The 18961-nt window shown below is 49.9% G+C and overlaps 2 protein-coding genes across 3 annotated transcripts in view; one reads left to right on the top strand and one right to left on the bottom strand.

Moving 5' to 3' along the window:
• The first annotated feature begins 319 nt into the window (after positions 1-319).
• On the top strand, positions 320-7309 carry CEBPG (CCAAT enhancer binding protein gamma). 2 transcript variants are annotated; one of them, XM_082863429.1, is made up of 2 exons: positions 320-476; positions 6480-7309. In XM_082863429.1, the coding sequence occupies exon 2, from the start codon at positions 6569-6571 to the stop codon at positions 7016-7018; it is 450 nt and encodes a 149-aa protein (XP_082719555.1). In that variant the 5' UTR covers positions 320-476; positions 6480-6568; the 3' UTR covers positions 7019-7309. The 2 variants fall into 2 exon arrangements, with proteins under 2 accessions (XP_082719555.1, XP_082719556.1); XM_082863430.1 differs by lacking the exon at positions 320-476 and adding an exon at positions 961-1262.
• Positions 7310-12968: 5659 nt separating this feature from the next.
• PEPD (peptidase D) overlaps positions 12969-18961 on the bottom strand; it is a 114870-nt gene continuing 108877 nt past the window's right edge. The window contains exons 13-15 of the mRNA XM_082863589.1: positions 17427-17611; positions 13898-14089; positions 12969-13438 (exon numbers count right to left, since the gene is read on the bottom strand). Coding sequence (XP_082719715.1) covers positions 13301-13438; positions 13898-14089; positions 17427-17611 — 515 coding nt within the window. The 3' untranslated portion in view covers positions 12969-13300. The remainder of the gene's footprint in view (positions 13439-13897; positions 14090-17426; positions 17612-18961) is intronic.

An 18961-nucleotide genomic window follows, 5' to 3' on the forward strand; every position in this document is an offset into this window, starting at 1 on the left:
ACAGGAGTTGCCTTCACGAGGCTACGGTTCTCCAATGCCTCCAATTTTCACAGAACCTTTCTCGCAGCGGGTCGCCTACCGCTGGGGTGCCGCCCCGCGCAATAAGCCGGGGAACCCCAGTCCGTCGCTCCCGCCTCGCCCGCCCCACCGCTCAGTGGGCTACGCCTCCGCCACGTGCCCGCCTCCCGCGGCCAGGCCGCCTGCGATTGGCTGGCAGCGCTGTCTGTCGCGGAGGGAGGGCTCGTCCCCCGCAAGTCGGCGCTCCCATTGGTTATGGCGGCGGCGGTCGCGGCCGGGCGCGCGGCCGCGGCGAGGAGGGGAACCCGGTGGCGCTGGCGGCGGCAGCGGAACGGGCGGAGGCTGCCGGTTTCGTAACCGTCGCTCTGACTCGCGGGCCGCGAGGCCTGGGTCGGGCCGCGCCGTGAGGGGCCGCTGGGAGTGGAGGCCTCTTGGGGGCGGGCGGGTTGGAGGCGCAGGTAAGGAGGCTGCGGGCGGGCTGAGGGAGGAGGAGGAGGCCGCGGCGCCGCCGGCCGCTCGCGTGGGCGCGGCCCCGGCCCTAGGAGACCCGGCCCGGCCCTGGGCGGCCGGCTTGCCGGGAAGGCCCCGCGCGGCCCGCGGCGCGGGCGGTGGCCCCGCGCGGCGTGTGATGCAACCTGCCGGCAACACCCGGCGGGGCCGCTGATCTCATCCTTGGCCCCGGCCCAGCGCCGCGGCGCCACCCGCAGACCCCCGCGCTCCCCCAGCGCCCTTGCTGCCGGCCCGGGACGGGATGCGAGCGGGCTGTGCCCCCTCCAGAACCCGGCCCTCTGTTTGTGCAACGTGCAGTGTGACCAGCCAGGCTCGTATTGGCCTCTGGGGATAAAGGGTGTTCCCAGAATAGCAGAAGGTGGACGGTATCTTTAGTGCCACCTGGGATATTTCCTGCGCCTGCAAAACTGCTCGGTGTCGGGTAATCGAGAATCCTTTTTAGAAGTTAGTCGAGTAGTCAGGGAAGGCGGTAGAGTTTTAAATATGTGACTTTACACAAATAATATTGTGCTTCCTTATGGAGCTGTACTTTGAATATCCTTCAGGTGACTGTTGAACACAGGTTGGATGAACGTGCAGCAACCACGAGTTGACTAGAACAGAAAAGGGCAAAAAAAGGAAGTGCTTCGTTAGTATGCTTGGAGGGAACACAGTAAGGAAAATTACCAGCAGAGGTGTCTAGATGGAGAGGATGGAAATGCATGTTTGAGGGGAAGGAGAATCTGTTCTTCCAAGTAAGCTCGTGTGTTTTTATTCTTCAGAAGGTTTAATTGCTGGGCTTTCCTCTGGTCTGAAGTTTGTGCTGTCATCTGGCATCTTAAAATGTGTCCGTTTCAGAATGGTTTTAACCTTGGTGGGTTACACAAAAATTGGTAGTTCTTTCTCCCAGTGTACACTCACTCAGTTGAATTCTTATTGGAAGAGATTGTCCTTTAATTCAGATAGGATGTGGGACGCTCAAAGAAACTTTTGAAATAAAATAGTATAAAGGTTTGCTTTACTAAGAAATTCTGCATCTAAAAGCCCTTGACAGTTAAAAGTTAAAATCTGGTCAGCTGTTACTACTTGAGTAGTATTTGGGATAAGCTATTAAAACTGAAGCACTGTTTTGGAAAAACTTAGTGTAAACAAGGCTAAATAATTACAGGATGCTAGTGAGCTGAAGAATTTTTCAGTTCGAGTCCTGCTTCTGGTGGGCACACTTGGTGGATTCAGTCATTTTAATACCTCCCTGAAAAACATAGGTGGAAGCAAAACTTAGTATTTTTTCCCCCAGAATATCCTCTAAATTCTCAAGGTCACATCATGACTGTCAGCAAGGTTGTCTGATCTTGGACAGGTGGTTTCATCCCTTGGGATTTAAACAGCACCTGGTGAGTCCTAGGTAAAGATAAATAGGACCTCATGGGGCTGAGTTTGGTCTTATGGCCTAAGATTGCCTCACGTGATCACAGAAATGGTAAACGCAGGTAGCCGCAATTCCAGGTTTATTGTGTATTCTTAGGAGGGGGTGCTTCCATGGGCTCTTATACTGGTAGGTACATTGGTCTCCTGTCTTTTTGGCTTTCCAGACCTATCAGTTAAAAAAGAAAAAAAAAAGAAAAGAAAAAAGAATTGAGCATGACTCCTTAATAGATGTATATTTATAAACAATGTGTGTGTATTAATTTGTGTGTGTTGTTAATGGCACTAAAAGTAGAGTAAAAAGATGACATTAAAAAAAGACAAAAGAGCATACATTTTTTTTCTCATACTCCAGTGGACCACTTATGTACTCCCTGAAGGGATGTACCCTCCTTCATGGACCCCTGCTTTGGGTCATGAAACCAGCAGTGGCAAATAAATAGAAATCCTGCTCATTTGGGTGTTTGTTAACTTTGCTTACCTTCACTTCACTTGTAGTACAGAGTTGTCAGACCCTGGCAACATATGTCTAAGAACTTGAGGTTATGGGAAGTATAACTGGGCAAAATGGAAAATAAAGGTTCTCTACTGATATGAAGCAAAGACCAGACAAGAATGATGTTCACTGTATAGGCTGGGGGCTAGAAGTAGCAAATGTTTTAATTTTCCTGTATACCATTAAGAAAGACGAGGAACTTTAGGTGGTGAGACCATAATATCTTAGTAACAGTCTTGATTTAATTATGGTGTTATAAGAGATTTTAATGCTAGAGAATCTCATTTTTATGTAAGACATTTGTAAAAATAAGTGTTTTGTCTTAGGCTTTTGAGGCTGTATTCAACAGATATTTCTTGAGCACCACCGCTAGATGCTGGGCATATGGTGATAAAGACAGAGTTCTGTCTCTAGTTTAGTCTACAGGGAGGCGCACTATCGAGCTGGCATTGACCAAGAAACTGGGGGAACAAATTGGGCAGAAGCACAAAGAAAAGATAACGTGCAGGCAGAGGAGGCTGTGCCCCTGAGAGATGATGTCAGCCTGAGGTAATTCTGTGGCATTGGGATGGAGACGGATAGTAGAGGTGAGGTGTTTTGGGGGGGTGGGGGGTGGGTAGAATTGTCAGATACCAGTGATTTGAACAGATTTGGAATAAGGGACAAACATCTGAATATTTTGGAGTGTAGACCTTCGTTGAGGAAATTGGAGTTAAAAATTTATTTGGGGCGGCAGGGGAGGAATATCTGGTTGTACACATGTGAAGAAAATGACAAGAGGGTTAGGAAAATCCTTGAGAGGTTTATTTTCCCAAGTGAAACTTGAGAAAATTTTGATTTTGTTTTACTCATTTTAACGTTTTGAGTTGTCACTGTGTCATTGATTTGAATGAACATTACTTGAATTAAGGAATTTGAATTTAAAAAATGTTACCCACTCAGTCCACCTTTCTTAAGGTCCATGGTTGATTTGTAGCAGTGGCTGTCAAACTTCAGTGTCATCAGAATCACTTGGAGGTCCTGTTAAAACAAGATCGCCCAGCCCTATTCCTAGAGCTCCTGATTCCTAGGTCTGGGGCAGCCCGAGAATTTGCATTTCTAACAAGGTGATGCTGCTGCTGCTGCTGCCGGTTCAGGGACCACACTCTGAGAACCACTGCTTTTCAGTTTTTATCCTGCTTCCTGCTTGAATGATTCACAGCAAGGAAACGAGGTGCCACTCTGCTTCCTGGAGACTGAACTTTGGAATAGTATTTGTCCACATAGGAGCCAGACTTTCATTTAGGGTTGAATATCCAGGTTTGAAATAAACTTATTTTCTTTTTGTGCATTGTAGGTGCTCAGTAAATGTTAGTGGAAGAAACAAAAGCACAGATAACTGTGTAAACTAAAATATGTAACTTATAGAGGCAGCTGTTTTGCTCAGTGTAAAAAACAAAATTGATAATATGTTTGGCGTTAAGTCTTAGACCACTTAGCTCTGACCCCCTTTCCTTAGTGGATAGCTCTTCACTTTAAGAGCTACTTTATTGGCTTGTCTTCGGTTGGAGAACTTAAAAAACAAAAAACAATTGGAGTTCTTTTTATTATCTCCAAGTTTCCTTTTCTTACATTTTTACCAGTTTGATGATTACTCTTTGTTTTACAAGCCGAAGGACTCATTTTCAAAACCTTGCCTACTGTGTTCAGCCTACTACCTTGAGTCAGACTGAGGTAAAAGAGCCCTTCCCTGTTCCGGTATCTTTTTTTTTTTTTTTTTTTTTTTTTATTTGCGGTACGCGGGCCTCTCACTGCTCTGGCCTCTCCCGTTGCGGAGCACAGGCTCTGGACGTGCAGGCGCAGTGGCCATGGCTCACGGGCCCAGCCGCTCCGCGGCATGTGGGATCTTCCCGGACTGGGGCACAAACCCGTGTCCCCTGCATCGGCAGGTGGACTCTCAACCACTGCGCCACCAGGGAAGCCCTCCGGTATCTTTGAGAACAAAAATGAGCATGAACATCACTAAATTTGGAGGCTATAATAAGAGTTTTTGGTGACTGAAGTTCGTGGTATATTGTCACAGTCAGAAGGCATTTTACCATTTTACGTCCCTCATTTGCAGATGGGGAAATCGAGGCTCACAGAGGGAAGGGGTATGTCCAGAGTGAAACAGGGCAAGTCAGAGCCAAGACAAGAACTGACTTGGTTCCTGGTTTGTACTTCTTTGGATCATTGTTACCTCTGAGTTTATTAGAGAGTAGCTTTAAAGACTAAAAACCTAATTGACATATAAAACATAAAAAAGAAGATAAATAAGATGAACATAATCATGATTGTTGAGATATTCCCAGGAGACGTGGTAAACAAGTTCATAAAAATTGAGTAAACACTTTTCACTTCATACCAAATAGATAAGCAATGGTATAGATGACCTTTAACACTATTAGTGGTAAGTGTAGCTCAAATTATACTGAACTGCCACTTTTTAACTGGAAGAAAAAATAGGCAACATGATAAATTATCAAGGGAAATGTGAAATATCCATTACTGAAGATAGACTTGGAGTAGATATCCATCATGGTTTTGGAAGGAAGCTTTTGGTGTTTCCTTAGCACCGAAGTGAGAACAGATGACCGGCTAGCTCAGGGCTGCCTGTGTGGCTTGAAAAAACAATGGAAAGTAATGATATATGGCCTTTTTAAAAGCAAAGATTTTTAAAAAGCAGACCAGTAAATGGTGTTTATACAGAAATGCCTAGCTAAAGGTTTGGGTGAAGCTACTGGTGTTTACTAACTGAGCTTTGCTTAAGAACTGTAAGGTGTACTCATTTGAGGCAGTTCATAATTCTGGCTGCAGGGTTTTTTTCCACTGATGCAGTTTTGTGAGAAGAGAACGGGATAGTTTTATGGTTCCTAACACTGCTTTCTCAGTTTCCAAGAGTGCTGTGACTTCTTGGTGGGCACGCTTCACTCAGCTTAGTTTGCCTTGAAGTGGCCTCACGATGATAGGATAGGTCTGCTTTTGACACATCTTGAGGCAGTTGTAGTGAACTGGTTGAACTCATAGTAATCCAAATATGACTAGTTCTGAAACTGTGACTTCATTTCTACGGGCAGCACTGCCGCAATATTTCAGAATTGGTGTTTCCTCTGTGCTCCTTGAGCAGTGTCAAGTGGGTGCAGGCGCTGCAGCTGCTCTGGCTCTTGGTCCAGCCTGAGTCCCAGTGCTTGCACCTCCTTGGATGCATCATCAGGGCTTTTGTTTCTTTCCTTGTGGTTTTAGGCTGACTGTGTTTAGATGTGTTTACTAATTATGTAGAGAATTTAAAAAACACTGTGAGAAGCATGATGGGATGGGGAAGCAAATTGGGTATCTCAGAGCTCCTAAATCTGTGATCCAAGAAACTAACTTAAAAAAATCTCTGTAAACTACTCTCATTTGAAGTCATTGAAAAAAATAAAAACAAGCAAAAAACACCTTTTCAAAATATCCTGTAAAGATTCTTACGCTCCGGGAGAGAAGTCAAGTCCTTGATGACTCAGTCTCTGCATATTAGAGTAAGGACCATGCAGAGATCGTAGTGCAGTGCTTCCTGATGAGCACTGGAGACTGGGCTGGGCGCTCTGCTCCAGCCTTCTATTTTGACTTGAGCCAACAGTTGAAACTTTTTCCCTCTTTTATTGCAGGTGTCTCTCCTATCATAATTGAACTCATTGTGTTTAAACCAAACATAGCACATTTCTCTCTTGCAGATTGCCAAGTGCTATTGGTTCATATGTGCTACCTAATTAGTGGTATTCTTTTGTTTTTCCTCCCATTTTTGATAACAAGCACAGATGGGCAGTACCCTCAGGGGTTCAGGTGGGTTGAATTTGGCCGTATGGTGCGTCTGTATTAACTTACCTCTCTAAATTACATGACTTAGACTTCTGAAACATTGGAGCAGTTGGCAGTTGTCTAGACTTTTCTCAGCGTAATCAATTAATATTGGCCTGCTAGTAGGTACATGCAAGTTTAATGTTATTTGATCTTGTCATTTCAGATATTTTAATGCAGTTTATTTCTTAACTAGGTACATGTGAAGATTTCTTGGCAGATCAAACCATTGATCACCTTGTCTTCATTTCTACTTGTTCTGTGTTGACAAGGGAGCGTGCCCAAATGAGCAAGGTATCACAGCAGAACACTACCCCGGGCGTGAATGGAATAAGTGTCATCCATACTCAGGCTCATGCCAGCGGCTTACAGCAGGTTCCTCAGCTGGTGCCCGCTGGCCCTGGGGGCGGAGGCAAAGCTGTGCCTCCAAGCAAGCAGAGCAAAAAGAGTTTGCCCGTGGATCGCAGCAGTGACGAGTATCGCCAGCGCAGAGAGAGGAACAACATGGCGGTGAAAAAGAGCCGGTTGAAAAGCAAGCAGAAAGCGCAGGATACGCTGCAGAGAGTGAATCAGCTCAAGGAAGAGAATGAACGGTTGGAAGCAAAAATTAAATTGCTGACTAAGGAATTAAGTGTACTGAAAGATTTATTTCTTGAGCATGCACACAACCTCGCAGATAATGTGCAACCCAGTAGCACTGAAAATACGACAGATTCTGATAATGCAGGACAGTAGACCTCACCCCTTTCAAACGTCACAACTTGTGGCTTGAACGTTAAAGGTGTGACTGCCTACACTACTCGTATCAGCGGCTGAATCTCCATTATTCAAAGATCCATTGAAGGTTGTTTTCTAGAATCAGCACTGAAGAGTTGATTAGCTAAAAATGTTAGCCATATAATTTGAATATCTGGTTTTAAATGATAAGGATTTTTGTGGGGATAAAAAACAGTTTTAAAGGTATATGGTAAAAAAAAAAAAAATGCCCTGGAGCTTGATGTTCTTAATAAATCCTGACTTCCCAAGAAATGTTTCTTTTCTAGGTTGACAAAAGGAATGGGGAACTGGCAAGTCATGCAGAAGGGTCTTGGTTTTCATAGATACGGTTAATTGGATGAAAGAAAGTTGAATGCCATCTCTCTTTATCTGTGTGTGACTTTTTCCTAAATTATGTATTAAAAATGCTTACAGCTATAGAAACCAATCACTTTATAATTTGGAGTGATTTTATGTATAGCATAAACCTTGTTTTAGCATAATTAGTACCGTTTTCCCCGGCAAGTACAAGTTTTTGAATAGTGATGTCAGGTTAAGTAAAGAACTCCATTGCATTTTAAAGGCAGTATGCAGCCAACTGGCTTAAAAATATAAATAGCATTTAGGAAGCAAATAGTTTTTTAAAAGTAAAAGCAAAGCATTTGGGATACCTTTGGGTTATTGCATTGGCATTATTTTGTTAAAATTAAAAAAACAACTCAGTGGTTTAGAGAAACTTATGTACCAAAATTTTAGTTTCTGCAGATGCTAGTAAAGTAAGCATTTTTTTTTTTAACATACCATTTGGACAGCCAAGTTAGTAAACAAAACGTCTTAACAGTTTATGGCCACACAAGTTACCGATTAGGATTTTGAATATTAATTTCAGCAGGTAGTTTCTCCTGTGTTCAAATACACTGCAGTGGGGCTGTGGTTTTTAAAAGCAAAAATTTCTTGTGAACCATCACTTGGTATTTGATCTTAAACAACTGATTATTAGAAAAATACATCATCAACTCCATGCCATTGCCCAAAATAATAGTCTAAGAAAACTTGAAAGTGTAAGGTTTAACCTTTAATTTATTTCACTTAAACACATCGTTTTATATTGTTTTTGCGACATTTTCTAGTTAGTGGGGCTGTTCTTCCAGACTTTTGTACCACTTTTTATTCATTTGTATGCATTTATGTCCCATAAATTATTTTAGCAAGAAAATACTGATAAAACTCAGGATATTAACATTTTTGTTAAGACTAAAAAGTGGCAGTCACTGAAGATGGAAGTCTCTAGGGTCTGGCTTATATAAGTGTTGGTAGTTTTGATTGTCCTTGTTGACTTTTTTATTTTTAAAGAACAATTCTAGCTCAAATTTGTGTTTTTCTCTTTTTTTGGTTTTTGCTTTTGGGTGACCTAGGCTGGTGACAAGAGACTGAGTCACTTCAGATTAAAAAGTTACCAGGTATCTTATTTGAACATGGTCATTTTGGGCCACATTGTTGTTTCATACTAGGACCTGGGACAGCGTAACCAGGATGTAACTCAAGTTGCACCCTTGGGTTGGTGGAAGAGTGCTGTCTGTGCCCTTCTGGGCGGAAGAAGACATCACAGTGCCCTGCAACTCAGCAAAGTCATTATTAAAGACCAAGAGTCCCTTCTGCATGTGACAAGAGCCCTGTATTGTTCCATGAGAGTGACTGTCCCAGGACGGTTAACTCCCTATAGATCCAGGAGACAGGATAGGGCTTCCTGTTAGGGTCCAACATTGGTTTACTGTGGTTGGAGTACGGATCTACTTGTAGGTTGATAGATGTTTGAAACAACTAACTAGGAGATACCCACAGAATCCTACTGAATCTTTAATAGCACCTCATTGGAGATGCAGTTAGGTCACTTGAATCTTTAAGCACCTATAAGAGGTGCTACCGACATTTTTAATCTCTTATTTACTAAACAATATCTTTCAGAAATGGTTGTCCCCATGGAATTTATTGTTACCAATTATATGAATTGACTTAACTATCTTGGAAAAGAAGCTTTAGGGAAATCATCAGGTATGTACTCAATTATTTCAAATAAGAAAATAAGATTGTACCTTTTGGAAAAATTCAGGCTTTCCTTTTACCTATGCAAATCAAAACTAGCACCAGCAGTCATGCATAGAACAGAAATGTTAACCGTTGTCTTGACTATCTCACTGAAGTGTTTGGGAATGAAAGTTTTTAGTTTGATAGATTTAACAGTATAAAATGGAGGGAAACCAAGTATGGGGAATGGGTAAGTTTGGGAATTGTATATGACTTCTGTAACTTTTGTCCTGTAGGTCACATATGAACCATTAGGATACGATCTGCCTTTGCTGGCAGGTCTAGTGATTTAGGAATTAGGCTTTAGTATAAATTTCTAGCTGCATGTGAGTCTTCCGGGATGGGTGTTTTCTGACAGGTCTTGGCTGCAGGTGGTGCGATCCAACAGTTCTTCCTGCTGTCTGGCCCCTTTTAGTTACTGGGATGTGAGCTCAGTTACTTTGGACATTCTTACCAAGAAGTAGTAAGATTTTAATAAAATATGACTAGATTTTTGAAATTCAGGTCACGAGTGTGAAATTCTCAAATTTACATAAGTAGAAGTATGTACAATTTAATGTTTGGTGTTACAACAAAGGAAATGGTAGCAGCTTTTGATGTTTCTTGATCCCCCTTAGAGGGCTTGAAGCTTTGTACCTGAACAACCCAGTTAAAACACTCAAGAGTGTTTTTGATGCCTTAGAAATAGGAAAAATTGTTTTGTTTGACAAAAGCTAGGAAGGAAGAAAGTCCGTCCTATAGCTGTTAGATCTGCCTCTCAGGAAGAAGTATCTAACTTGTTCTTTTTGTTCCTGGCTTTCCTCAGTTTGTGAGATTACTCTATTTTTTTAAATATAATTTTATTTCTTTCAGTGAATTTGAAATAAAAATAACTTTGGAATAATGACTGTATTTCATTGTGGGTTTCTTTATGTTAGATACCAAGAATGTAGTGCAAATGTTGACCAGCTCTGAGGAGCAGGCAGATGCCCTGCTGCCTTTCTGTTCCCAGCCCAGGGCGGGGGGTGAGGTGGGCACGGGGGCAGGCAGAGGCACTGTTGTCCCAAGTCTAGACTTCCCTTAATGATAGGAACCTAGTTTGCTCTGAATTTAGAGTGCCTTTCAGTAATATTCTTTGTCCCCCAGAATAGAGGAAGCAATAACTCGCATCCTGCTTAGACAGCTGACGTCTCAGAGTGTGGTCTCCACCTACAGGGTGGTAGGAAATAAGTTCTGAGGCTTTGAGGTTGACGGAATGTCAAAGTAAAGCCTTTCCCCTAACGGTACAGTTTATAGTATGTGCGTCGTCTTCGTTTACACAATGCCATAGGGTGTCTGTCGAAATGAATTCATACATAAGAGTCCGAGAAGCTGATTTGAGTGTTTCAAGGGAAAATGCCATAGATACTTGTCTTCTGTGATCCTTCAGTGACTTTCGTGTCTTGGGAAATAGATTTCTATTGCATCTTGGTGAAAACTGTAGTACGGTAATTATTTCTGTGGGTAATACGTCCCATTTCATTTTGATGAATTAGTTGTAATTTAGAATCCAGGGAACTTTATATCGACGTGATTGTGAGGGTGCTGGCTCTTTTTCAGTAAAAGCACTTTAGACCTACTGCTCTTTGGCTGCCTGTGAGTATCTGAAGAGTTCATATGCGTTTTACACGTACTCAAAGGAGAGCAGCAACCCTGAATATCCTTTGACTGCAACACCCCACTCCTCCCAGAGCTGTAGACCTGAAGATTGTGCAGGGGTGTCCAGAGAACCGGGCCCGAGGCTGTCACACGTCACACTTTCCTGCAGCCCAGTTACACGAGTCTTGTTTCCTCTGAAGCAGCTGTTGGAGCCAGGTGCCTTTGTACATCACCACCGTTCAGTTCTGCCTCCTAAATGAATCCTGTGACATTTGCTTCACCTCCCCTCCCCACCTTGTGCAGAGCCATCACCCTCTTTTGCCTGGCTTCTGTCTTCCTGGACTGTTGCACGCTTTCCAGAACCTTCATGGTTCTCCGGTGCACTCCGTGGGAGACCCAGTCTCCGTGGGATGTGGCTCTGCTCTTGCTGCCTTCATTCCCCTCCACCCTCCTGCATCACTTTGCTTTGGCTGCAGGGCTTTTCTCGGCACTTTTTAGCCCAGGGCCGGCTGCCTTAGGACAGCTCCTTACGTCTGGAATGCTTTATCTCCTCTTGCTTTTTCACTTCCCTCCCTTCCCGTCAGCCCCCCTGGCTTTCTAGATAAGGTCAATCCTGTTACTTTCCTTCCTGGCACGTTCTAACGTTTGAGATGATCTATTTGTGCGTGTTTAAGGGGAAGCCTCTCTCAGGAGACTGGGCTCTGAGAGCAGGGGTCATGTCTTTATGCCACGTTGGTACATAGCAGATGCTCATTTCTTGAACGAATACCTAGATCTTTCCTGGTTTTGGAAGAGCTTTCGGCACTGTATGGCTTTCTGGAAGGGTCTCTAATATATCTGAAGCTGTACAAATTTCTGCAGAAGTTGGAGACTTAGGGATTGGACCATTCTCTAGAACATGGGGCACAGTAGGTGGCTACTGCGGTTCCCTGAGACCCGTACCTGCAAAGAATGCCTTTGACTCGCCTACCTGGGCCCAAGCAGCCAGTTCTGTCCCCAGTGTCCTTCTTGGACAAACAGCATTTAGTTCCTGAGATTTCTCCTTGTTCTTTCCTGTCGACATGATAATCAGAGCAAACATTTATGTGAAATGGGCAGTCTTGGTATAAAACGTCTAAAGGAGAGGAAGGAGAAAGATGTGTGTGTTTTTTAGTTAACACAGCTAAACTAAACTGTCTACTTAGAGTTCCAACCTAACTTTATAACTTTAACTGGTTTTATCCTGGGGGTGGGGGAACCTGAAACCCTGCGCACTAGAGCATGGCTCGCAGATACAGCTGGGGGAGAGAAGGATTTGGCAAACTCAAACTCCTGCCCCGCAGGCGATCATTACTCAAACTGCTTAATACCACAGATAACTTAGGGAATATATCTGCGCACCAGGAGGAAACCTTAAAAGATGGTATGTAAATCTAAGAGGCAAGAAAAAGATAAATGGTGATTTGAAACTAATGCTGCTTTAATGTGGCCACATCACAAGCACTTCTGTGTTACTGCCATAGGAAGAAATCAGTTTACTCAACTCTTCAGTGACTTCAGCGGTCTCTGGCTTGGGCTACAGAGTTTCCCCACCCTATTAAGGTTTCATCTCTGACGTCCGTCCTTCTCACCTGCCCTTCACCTTGGCTCGGATGAGAGAACCCTAGAATGGTGTGCAGAATTCTCGAAGCCCGCTGCAGGGGTGGGGGTGGTTCTGTGGGACCGTGGGAGAGGTGGGCAGGCAGAGGAAGGCCAGGTGTTCTGCCACTGGCAGGGACTGGGCCCAGGTGGCCCTGGATGGCTCCACAGCCTCAGAGTGGAGTTCAGCCAGTGGGCTTCCACTTAGGGGAGACAAATGGACTTGGCAGACGTGGAAGGAACCAGAAAGCTCACCTTTGCCATGGTGCTGCCTTAGGCGGCAGTGTCTCTCAAACAGATGCTGGCTTTGCTAGCCTGTCCCGCATGAGAAGGAAATCACAGACAAGGAATCTGCGAGTCTCATGTTGTCGATAACTGTACCTTAAGGGCTGCGTAATTCTGCCCCCTTCAGAAATCCAGCTTTGAGGCAGTAACCGTACCAAAAAGGCTTCCTGCTCTACAGCCCTCTTCACGTGGGCAGAGGCCCAGCCCCACCTATGCCCAGACTCCCGGGTCTCTGCAGGGCCAGTTTCCAGGTCTAACCCTGCAGTGCTCACCTGCAAAGGGAACAAATGGAGAGGGAGCCGGGCACAAAGGTCCATTTTAGGAAATCTTTTATTGCAAATTCCATTCTGTGTACTGATTTTGAGAGAAAACACGAGAAAGGCATCTTTCCTGAGCAGCATACAAATGACGGCAAGATACACATTTAGTTGCTAGTGAAGAACAGGATTCTTCAAAATAACGGGATAATTGAAAATTAGCATTTTAAAAGCCGCTGTCTAAGAACAGATTAAGGGTGTGATCCCACAGAAGGTTAATAAAAAAGTTTCTCCCTGGGAAACAGCATATTTGGTGTGATCAAAGCCGACGCCGCATGTCTGAGCACCGCTGGGGGCCAACCGCCAGGCCGCCGTCCATGAGGTGAGCTTGCCCCTGGCTCTACTTTGGGCCAGAGAAGGGAGCAAAGGCCTTGTCACGGCCTGCCATGCATTCTTCAACCTCCTCCACTGTGCGGGGCACACAGGTCAGCAGCTCCATGCCACTGTCCGTCACCACGACGTCCTCCTCGATCCGGACCTGGTCAGAACGACAGACACTCGTTATTTCTGAGCTGGCCTCACACGCTAAGTTTGAGGGTTGGGCCCGACGGCTCCAGGCTGACCCCCGCCGAGAGGGAAGAGCCCTTTCTGAGGAGTGGTCAGTACTGCCGGGGGCGGGGGGCTGGCCTCAAGGCCTCTGTGGGCAGCTGCTGGGAAGAAGGCGCCTCCCACAGGGGCCTGCTCGTGCCACCTGCCCACCCTGGCCTTGCCCCTTGCCCGGTGGCTGGGAGCCCCTGGAGTGGGCAGGGGTTTTGTAGGAATCTGAGTTGCTTGTGTTGAGGGCTGAGGCTCCTGTTAGCTGACAGACCATGAGAAAGGATAAGCCAGGTCCCTCTCCAGTGAGGAAGTCAAGACTGTGCCTCCTGTCCTGGAGGACAAAGAGGTGACACGCAGCAAGGAGCAAGGGAGCAGGGACGCGGGGCCCACCAGCACTCACCCCGCCAAAACCACGGAAGCGTCGCAGGACCTCGCGGTTAAAGAAGCAGGCGCGGGCCGGGTCAGCCAGGGCCTCGTCCAGGAGGTGGTCAATGAAGTAGATGCCGGGCTCCACAGTGAGCACCATGCCCGGCTCCAGGTGCCGAGCGGTGCGCAGGTGCCGCAGGCCGGGCTCGTCCACCCGGTCCACGCCCTGGGGGAGAGGGCAGTGAGGGGGATCCAGGAGGGCGCAGCCCCAGCCCAGGGCCACCGCATCGGTGGGAGGACGATGGAAACAGGTGAGCGTGCGGGGCACCCGCCTTGCCCGTGCAGGCGTCCACACGTGGGGCCCGGCTCGGGCCCCATGGGTCTCCCTGGAGCTGTAGGAGGCTCTGTGACCATGGGGGTCTCCAGCCCAGACTCAGCCTTGCTGTGTTGTCCACGGCACTCCAGATAAAACCCTCCACTCTCTGCACGCTCCCCTAGATTTCTCACATCCCTGCCCCTGTTTCTCCTCAGAACCGTGCCCCGTGGACACCCGTGCGCACACACCCAGGTCACGCTGCCCCTGCTGGCCCATGGGGCTGGCTGGGGGTCCGGCTGCCTCAACCAGGCCCTCTCCCCGCGAGAGGAACAGTAGAAGCCAAACTTGTGCAGCTTTTAAGAAGGCCTGCGGGGCCTCCCAGGCTGCGCGCTTTCTTCTAGGCAGCTCAGGTGGAAACCAGCCCCAGAAGTGCTGGACCTGGGTCCCCCCACAAGCCAAGTCCTAGGTTTTCCACGTGGCCTTCCAGGAGGAGGGACAGGTGCTGTCGGCAGGGCGGGCCGTCAGTACGAGCTCTGGCTCGTGTGTGCACAAACACACGCTCACCCCTTGTGCATGGCCTGGGGGTGTGGGCCCCAAGAAGCGCACGTGGGCGGCTCCACGCCATGCCCGTGTGCTGGGCCCCCACTGACCCATGGGGACCGGCTCTCAGCCCTGCAGGGGCACCACCCCCCCTCCCCTGCCAACACTCACATGGGCGTGGCCACCGGGGCCAGGAGGGCAGGTGGTACCTCGGACACTTGCAGAAATCTCCCTGCCTTCCCCAGGTCCCAGAGGCACCCATCCATCCTTGGCCAAGGCCTGTGAGTGAGTGGGGCAGCAGGCAAGCTTTCTGGTCGGGCTCTGAGCTTGCCCTGCCCCGCTCGCAGCTCTCCCCTGGAAGCCCAGCTGCTGGAGATGGAGCTGTCATTTCTGACTGTTTGGGGGCCAAGAACATCAGACTTCAATTAGTGGTTCATGTAAGGTAACCAGAAACGGGCTGGCTCAGCCTCCATCCACGGCTGGGCACAGCAGGGAAGGCTGTGAGCGTGATTCCATGAGGGCGGGGACAGCGGGGCGTGTAGAAACTGGTACGCGCAGCCGCCCTGACCTGGTGTGAGTCAGGCTGGGACGGAGGTGATGAGGGGACACTAAGGCCCTGTGACCCCTGATGGGTCATGCTCTGGGCCCAGAAGCCTGTCTGGTGTGGTACCTGACCCCAAAACACTACTATGTGCCTGGAGGAGCTAGGCAGGAAGGCAGGGGACATAGAAGGGCACAGTCTGGGATGACAGTCCCTGTGCTCAGGTGGGAGGTGCTGGTGGGGCGGGGCGGGGCCCTGTCTCCTGCCATCTGAAGCCCCGTGCCTGCCCCTGGGCAGCCCCTCCTGTCCCTTCCCTTCATGCTGCCCCCCAGGTGCCGTCACCTTCTCTCTACTACAAGGTTGTCAAAGCCAGGGGCCTGGCGGAGGCAGAGACTGACAAAGTCCCCCTGACCTCCTTGGTCACCGTGGGCTCCCTGCTGCCCCAGAGCTGTGTACCGAGGGTGGAGGGTCTGCTCCAACTTGTACAGACAGCCTTCCCTCGGGAAGATTTCAGGACCACGACTCAGACTGGGGGTGAGGGGAGCATGGAAGGGATCCCGTGGGGCACAGGAGAATGTGCGTGCCCCGGCCCACTGACCATGACCCCCCACCCCCCTTCAGAGCGCTAGCTCTCGGGAGTCTGCCCTATGGGGTCCACCAGGAATGGCCAGATCAGGGCTGGGAGAAGGATGGAGGCCGAGCTGAGTGGGGAGAAGACCCCTAAAAGGGAAGCAGCTGAGCGCCCAGCCCCTCGGGCCCGGGGACTTCAGCCTTGTTGGGGCTCAGGGGCCCCTGCCCATGCTGGGTCCACGCTGGCTTCTGCCTGGGCTCAGGGCTCAACGGGGCCTCAACTTTACTGGGCTCCTGGCAGAAGAGACCCAGATGTGTCTATAGGCCTGAAATAAAACAAATGACTTTTATAGGAAAAGCCATATTTTTTCCACAATGTTTATCTGTCAGAAGAATAGACTCCGAGCACAAAGGACTGCTTACTGGAAAAGATGAAAACAGTTTGCTGCCAATTTTCTCTGGTGGAAAAAAAGTGCTTTGGAGACTAATGAATAACGAACCTCAGTTAACAATGTCTGGAAGGCCCAGCTCTTGGCTCCCTACGCACAATGTGATGGATAGAAATTAGGAAATTAAAACCGATTTTGTTTCTCCAAATTTAACTGTTTACACTTGAGGAAAAAATAATTGAATAATAATGCTTCTCTTGAGCAATTCCGCCCCCCACCCCCAACCCCCAAATATCGTTCTTAGAGCTTTCAAAATACCCTGCAGCTAAGAGGCCAAGCCCAGTCTTGGCTAACTGGCTGGTGGGCCCCAGGGCGTGCACCGATTGCATAACCCGCCCCCTGCACTGCGGGCACCAGGCCAGACGGCAGGGCCGGGCTCACCCACACCCACCGGCCAGGGAGGCTGCAGCCACCTGCCCCGCAAGGCTGCGGCAGGGCCTCCCAAAGCCACAAGCACCGTCTGGGTGGTCCTTTCAAGGGTCGGTCGGTAGGAGGGGGAGGGGAAAGCCTGGCCTGGAGACGCCCACACAAGCCTTCCTCCCCTGCCAAGGGTACATCCTAGAGACAAGGAGGCCAGCAGAGCGTGCTGGCCCAGGGGCCTGGGGCCCCGGCAGAGGTTGCACCAAGGAGGAAGCAGGAGTAGGACCTGTGAGGGGCGCTGGGCTCAGCTAGTCCCAGGAGGGACCAGGGCCAGCCACCAGCTGGTGGAGCCTCATCACCCCGTCTGAATGAAGCCAGAGGCACGAGGACATGACGGGTGCAGTGCCAGCCCCATCACTAAGACCCAGCTTTGCGGCTCCTGCTGCCCTGTGGGGACCCCGTGCACTGCACACTGACACTCTACCACCTTTCAGGACAGGCGCTGCCCCCAGCGCACAGCCCGGGGCTCTGTGCAGAGCACACCCATCCCACACCAGGTCCTGTGGAGGCAGCCACGGTGGGGAGGCGTTGGGCACGGAGGACATCAGGGCAGCGACCTGGGCCAGGACCAACCAATGGGTGAAGGGGGAGGAGGGGCAGCAGGCCTCACCGGGACCCCATTCCTCCTCACCCCCGCCGTCTCCCAGAGCCCCAGCCCAGCCCAGGGAGGGCCAAGCCCAGCTACGGCTCACAGGCAGGCCACTCGGGCTGATGCGCCCACACTGACCTCGGGGTAGCCTCCCACGTCATGCACATCGATGCCCATGAAGTGGCCGAGTCCATGAGGCATGAACACGGCTCCCAGGTGGGCCTGGACCATGGCGTCCACGCTGCCGGTCAGGATGCCGATGCGGGTCAGCTCCTCCAGATGGATGCGGTCGGCCAGGCGGTGCATGTCGGGCCACCAGACGCCTGTGGCTCAGAAGGAGGTTGCAATGGGCTGCGGAGTCTGGCAGCCTGGCCAGGGCTTCCCCGGGCAAGGTTTCGGGGGACACACGATGCCCTCGCACTGGCTGAGGCCATAAGGGCCTGAGGTGAGGGGCAAGAGTGGCGTGTCCCGGGCAGCCCTTCCTGCAGGGCTTTCCCAGCACGGCTCTGGACTTGAGGCCCTTCCTTTCTCTCCACTGTGCCCTCAGGGGCAGGCTCCTGTCACCCATGGTCACCACAAGGGCCCAGCCCAGGTCGTGTCTGCTCCTGGGGCCAGGGGAGCCCAGTAAGGTCCTTGGCGTCAGGAGGAGAAAAGCGTTATGTCCCCAGCAGCGGACGTGGGGCGGCCTCGGTGAGCCCCAGACTGAGGCTCAGGTCCAAACGTTGCCTCAGCACCTCAGGCTGGGGGTGGGGGGCATCCCCGCACACCCCCGCATGGGGCTGAGTCATCCCTGGAGCCTCTGTGGGGAGCAAAGGTTTCTGGGGTGAAAATGCAGCTGGCACTACCTCATGGGCAAACTGGCAGGGGTCTGTGGCCCTGTCTGCTACAAGCGCTAGGGGACCACCTCCGTGGCAGCCCAGATGTCCAAGCCCCAGGCTGCTAATCAAACTCATCTTGGCCCCATCCTTCTGGGGCAAAGGTCACCATGCAGAGTATTCCCAGTAACCAACTTTCGAGGAGGGCAGGCTGTGCAGAGCTCAGGGGCTCAGCCCTGCCTGGCGCCCAGGGAGGCCCTTAGGGGCTGGAGCCTAGGGCCCTCAGGGAGCCGCCTCCAGGAGCCTCGGCCGTCACTGGGGCACAGCCGCCTTGGCCACTGGGCTCCATGGAGTCCCCACCTTCAGCCTCACTCGAGGTCGCTGGGCGCTCAGCCTGAGCACCAGACAAGGCCTCAGGCTGGCAACCCCCCCGCCCCATCCTACGAGGGTGGAGTTGGGGGCAGGCCATGTGTCGGCGAGGCTAGCAGCCCCAGGACACTCAGGGCCAGGTGGACAGGGTGGGACCGGCACCCAGAGAGGGTGGCCAGCGCCGGTCCCTGCGGCCCCATCCATGTGGGGAGTAACCCTGGCTCCCAAGGGGCCTCCCAGCCATGCCCTGATGATCACGGGAGCACTGGGACCCCACACCCTGAGAGGCCTTGTTGGACCCTGTGCTGGTGAGGGTTAGGCCACCAGGGTCTGAACCTCTGGCTGGCAGAGGGCAGAGGATGGGCCCAAGGGGAAAAGGAGATGAGAGCCCATCCTGGGACACACACCCTCCCCTCTCAGATGCTCTTGCTGGGCACCAGTCCCCCATGTGGGGGCCCCCTTTCCTGCCAGAGACCGTGGGCCCATGGC

This window comes from Leucopleurus acutus, assembly GCF_964270905.1.
Source record: "Leucopleurus acutus genome assembly, chromosome: 20".
NCBI lineage: Eukaryota > Metazoa > Chordata > Mammalia > Artiodactyla > Delphinidae > Leucopleurus > Leucopleurus acutus.

What these genes read in the sequence shown, in the direction of transcription:
- CEBPG (XM_082863429.1), top strand. Translation starts at nt 6,569, where the DNA reads ATGAGCAAGGTATCACAGCAGAACACTACCCCGGGCGTGAATGGAATA.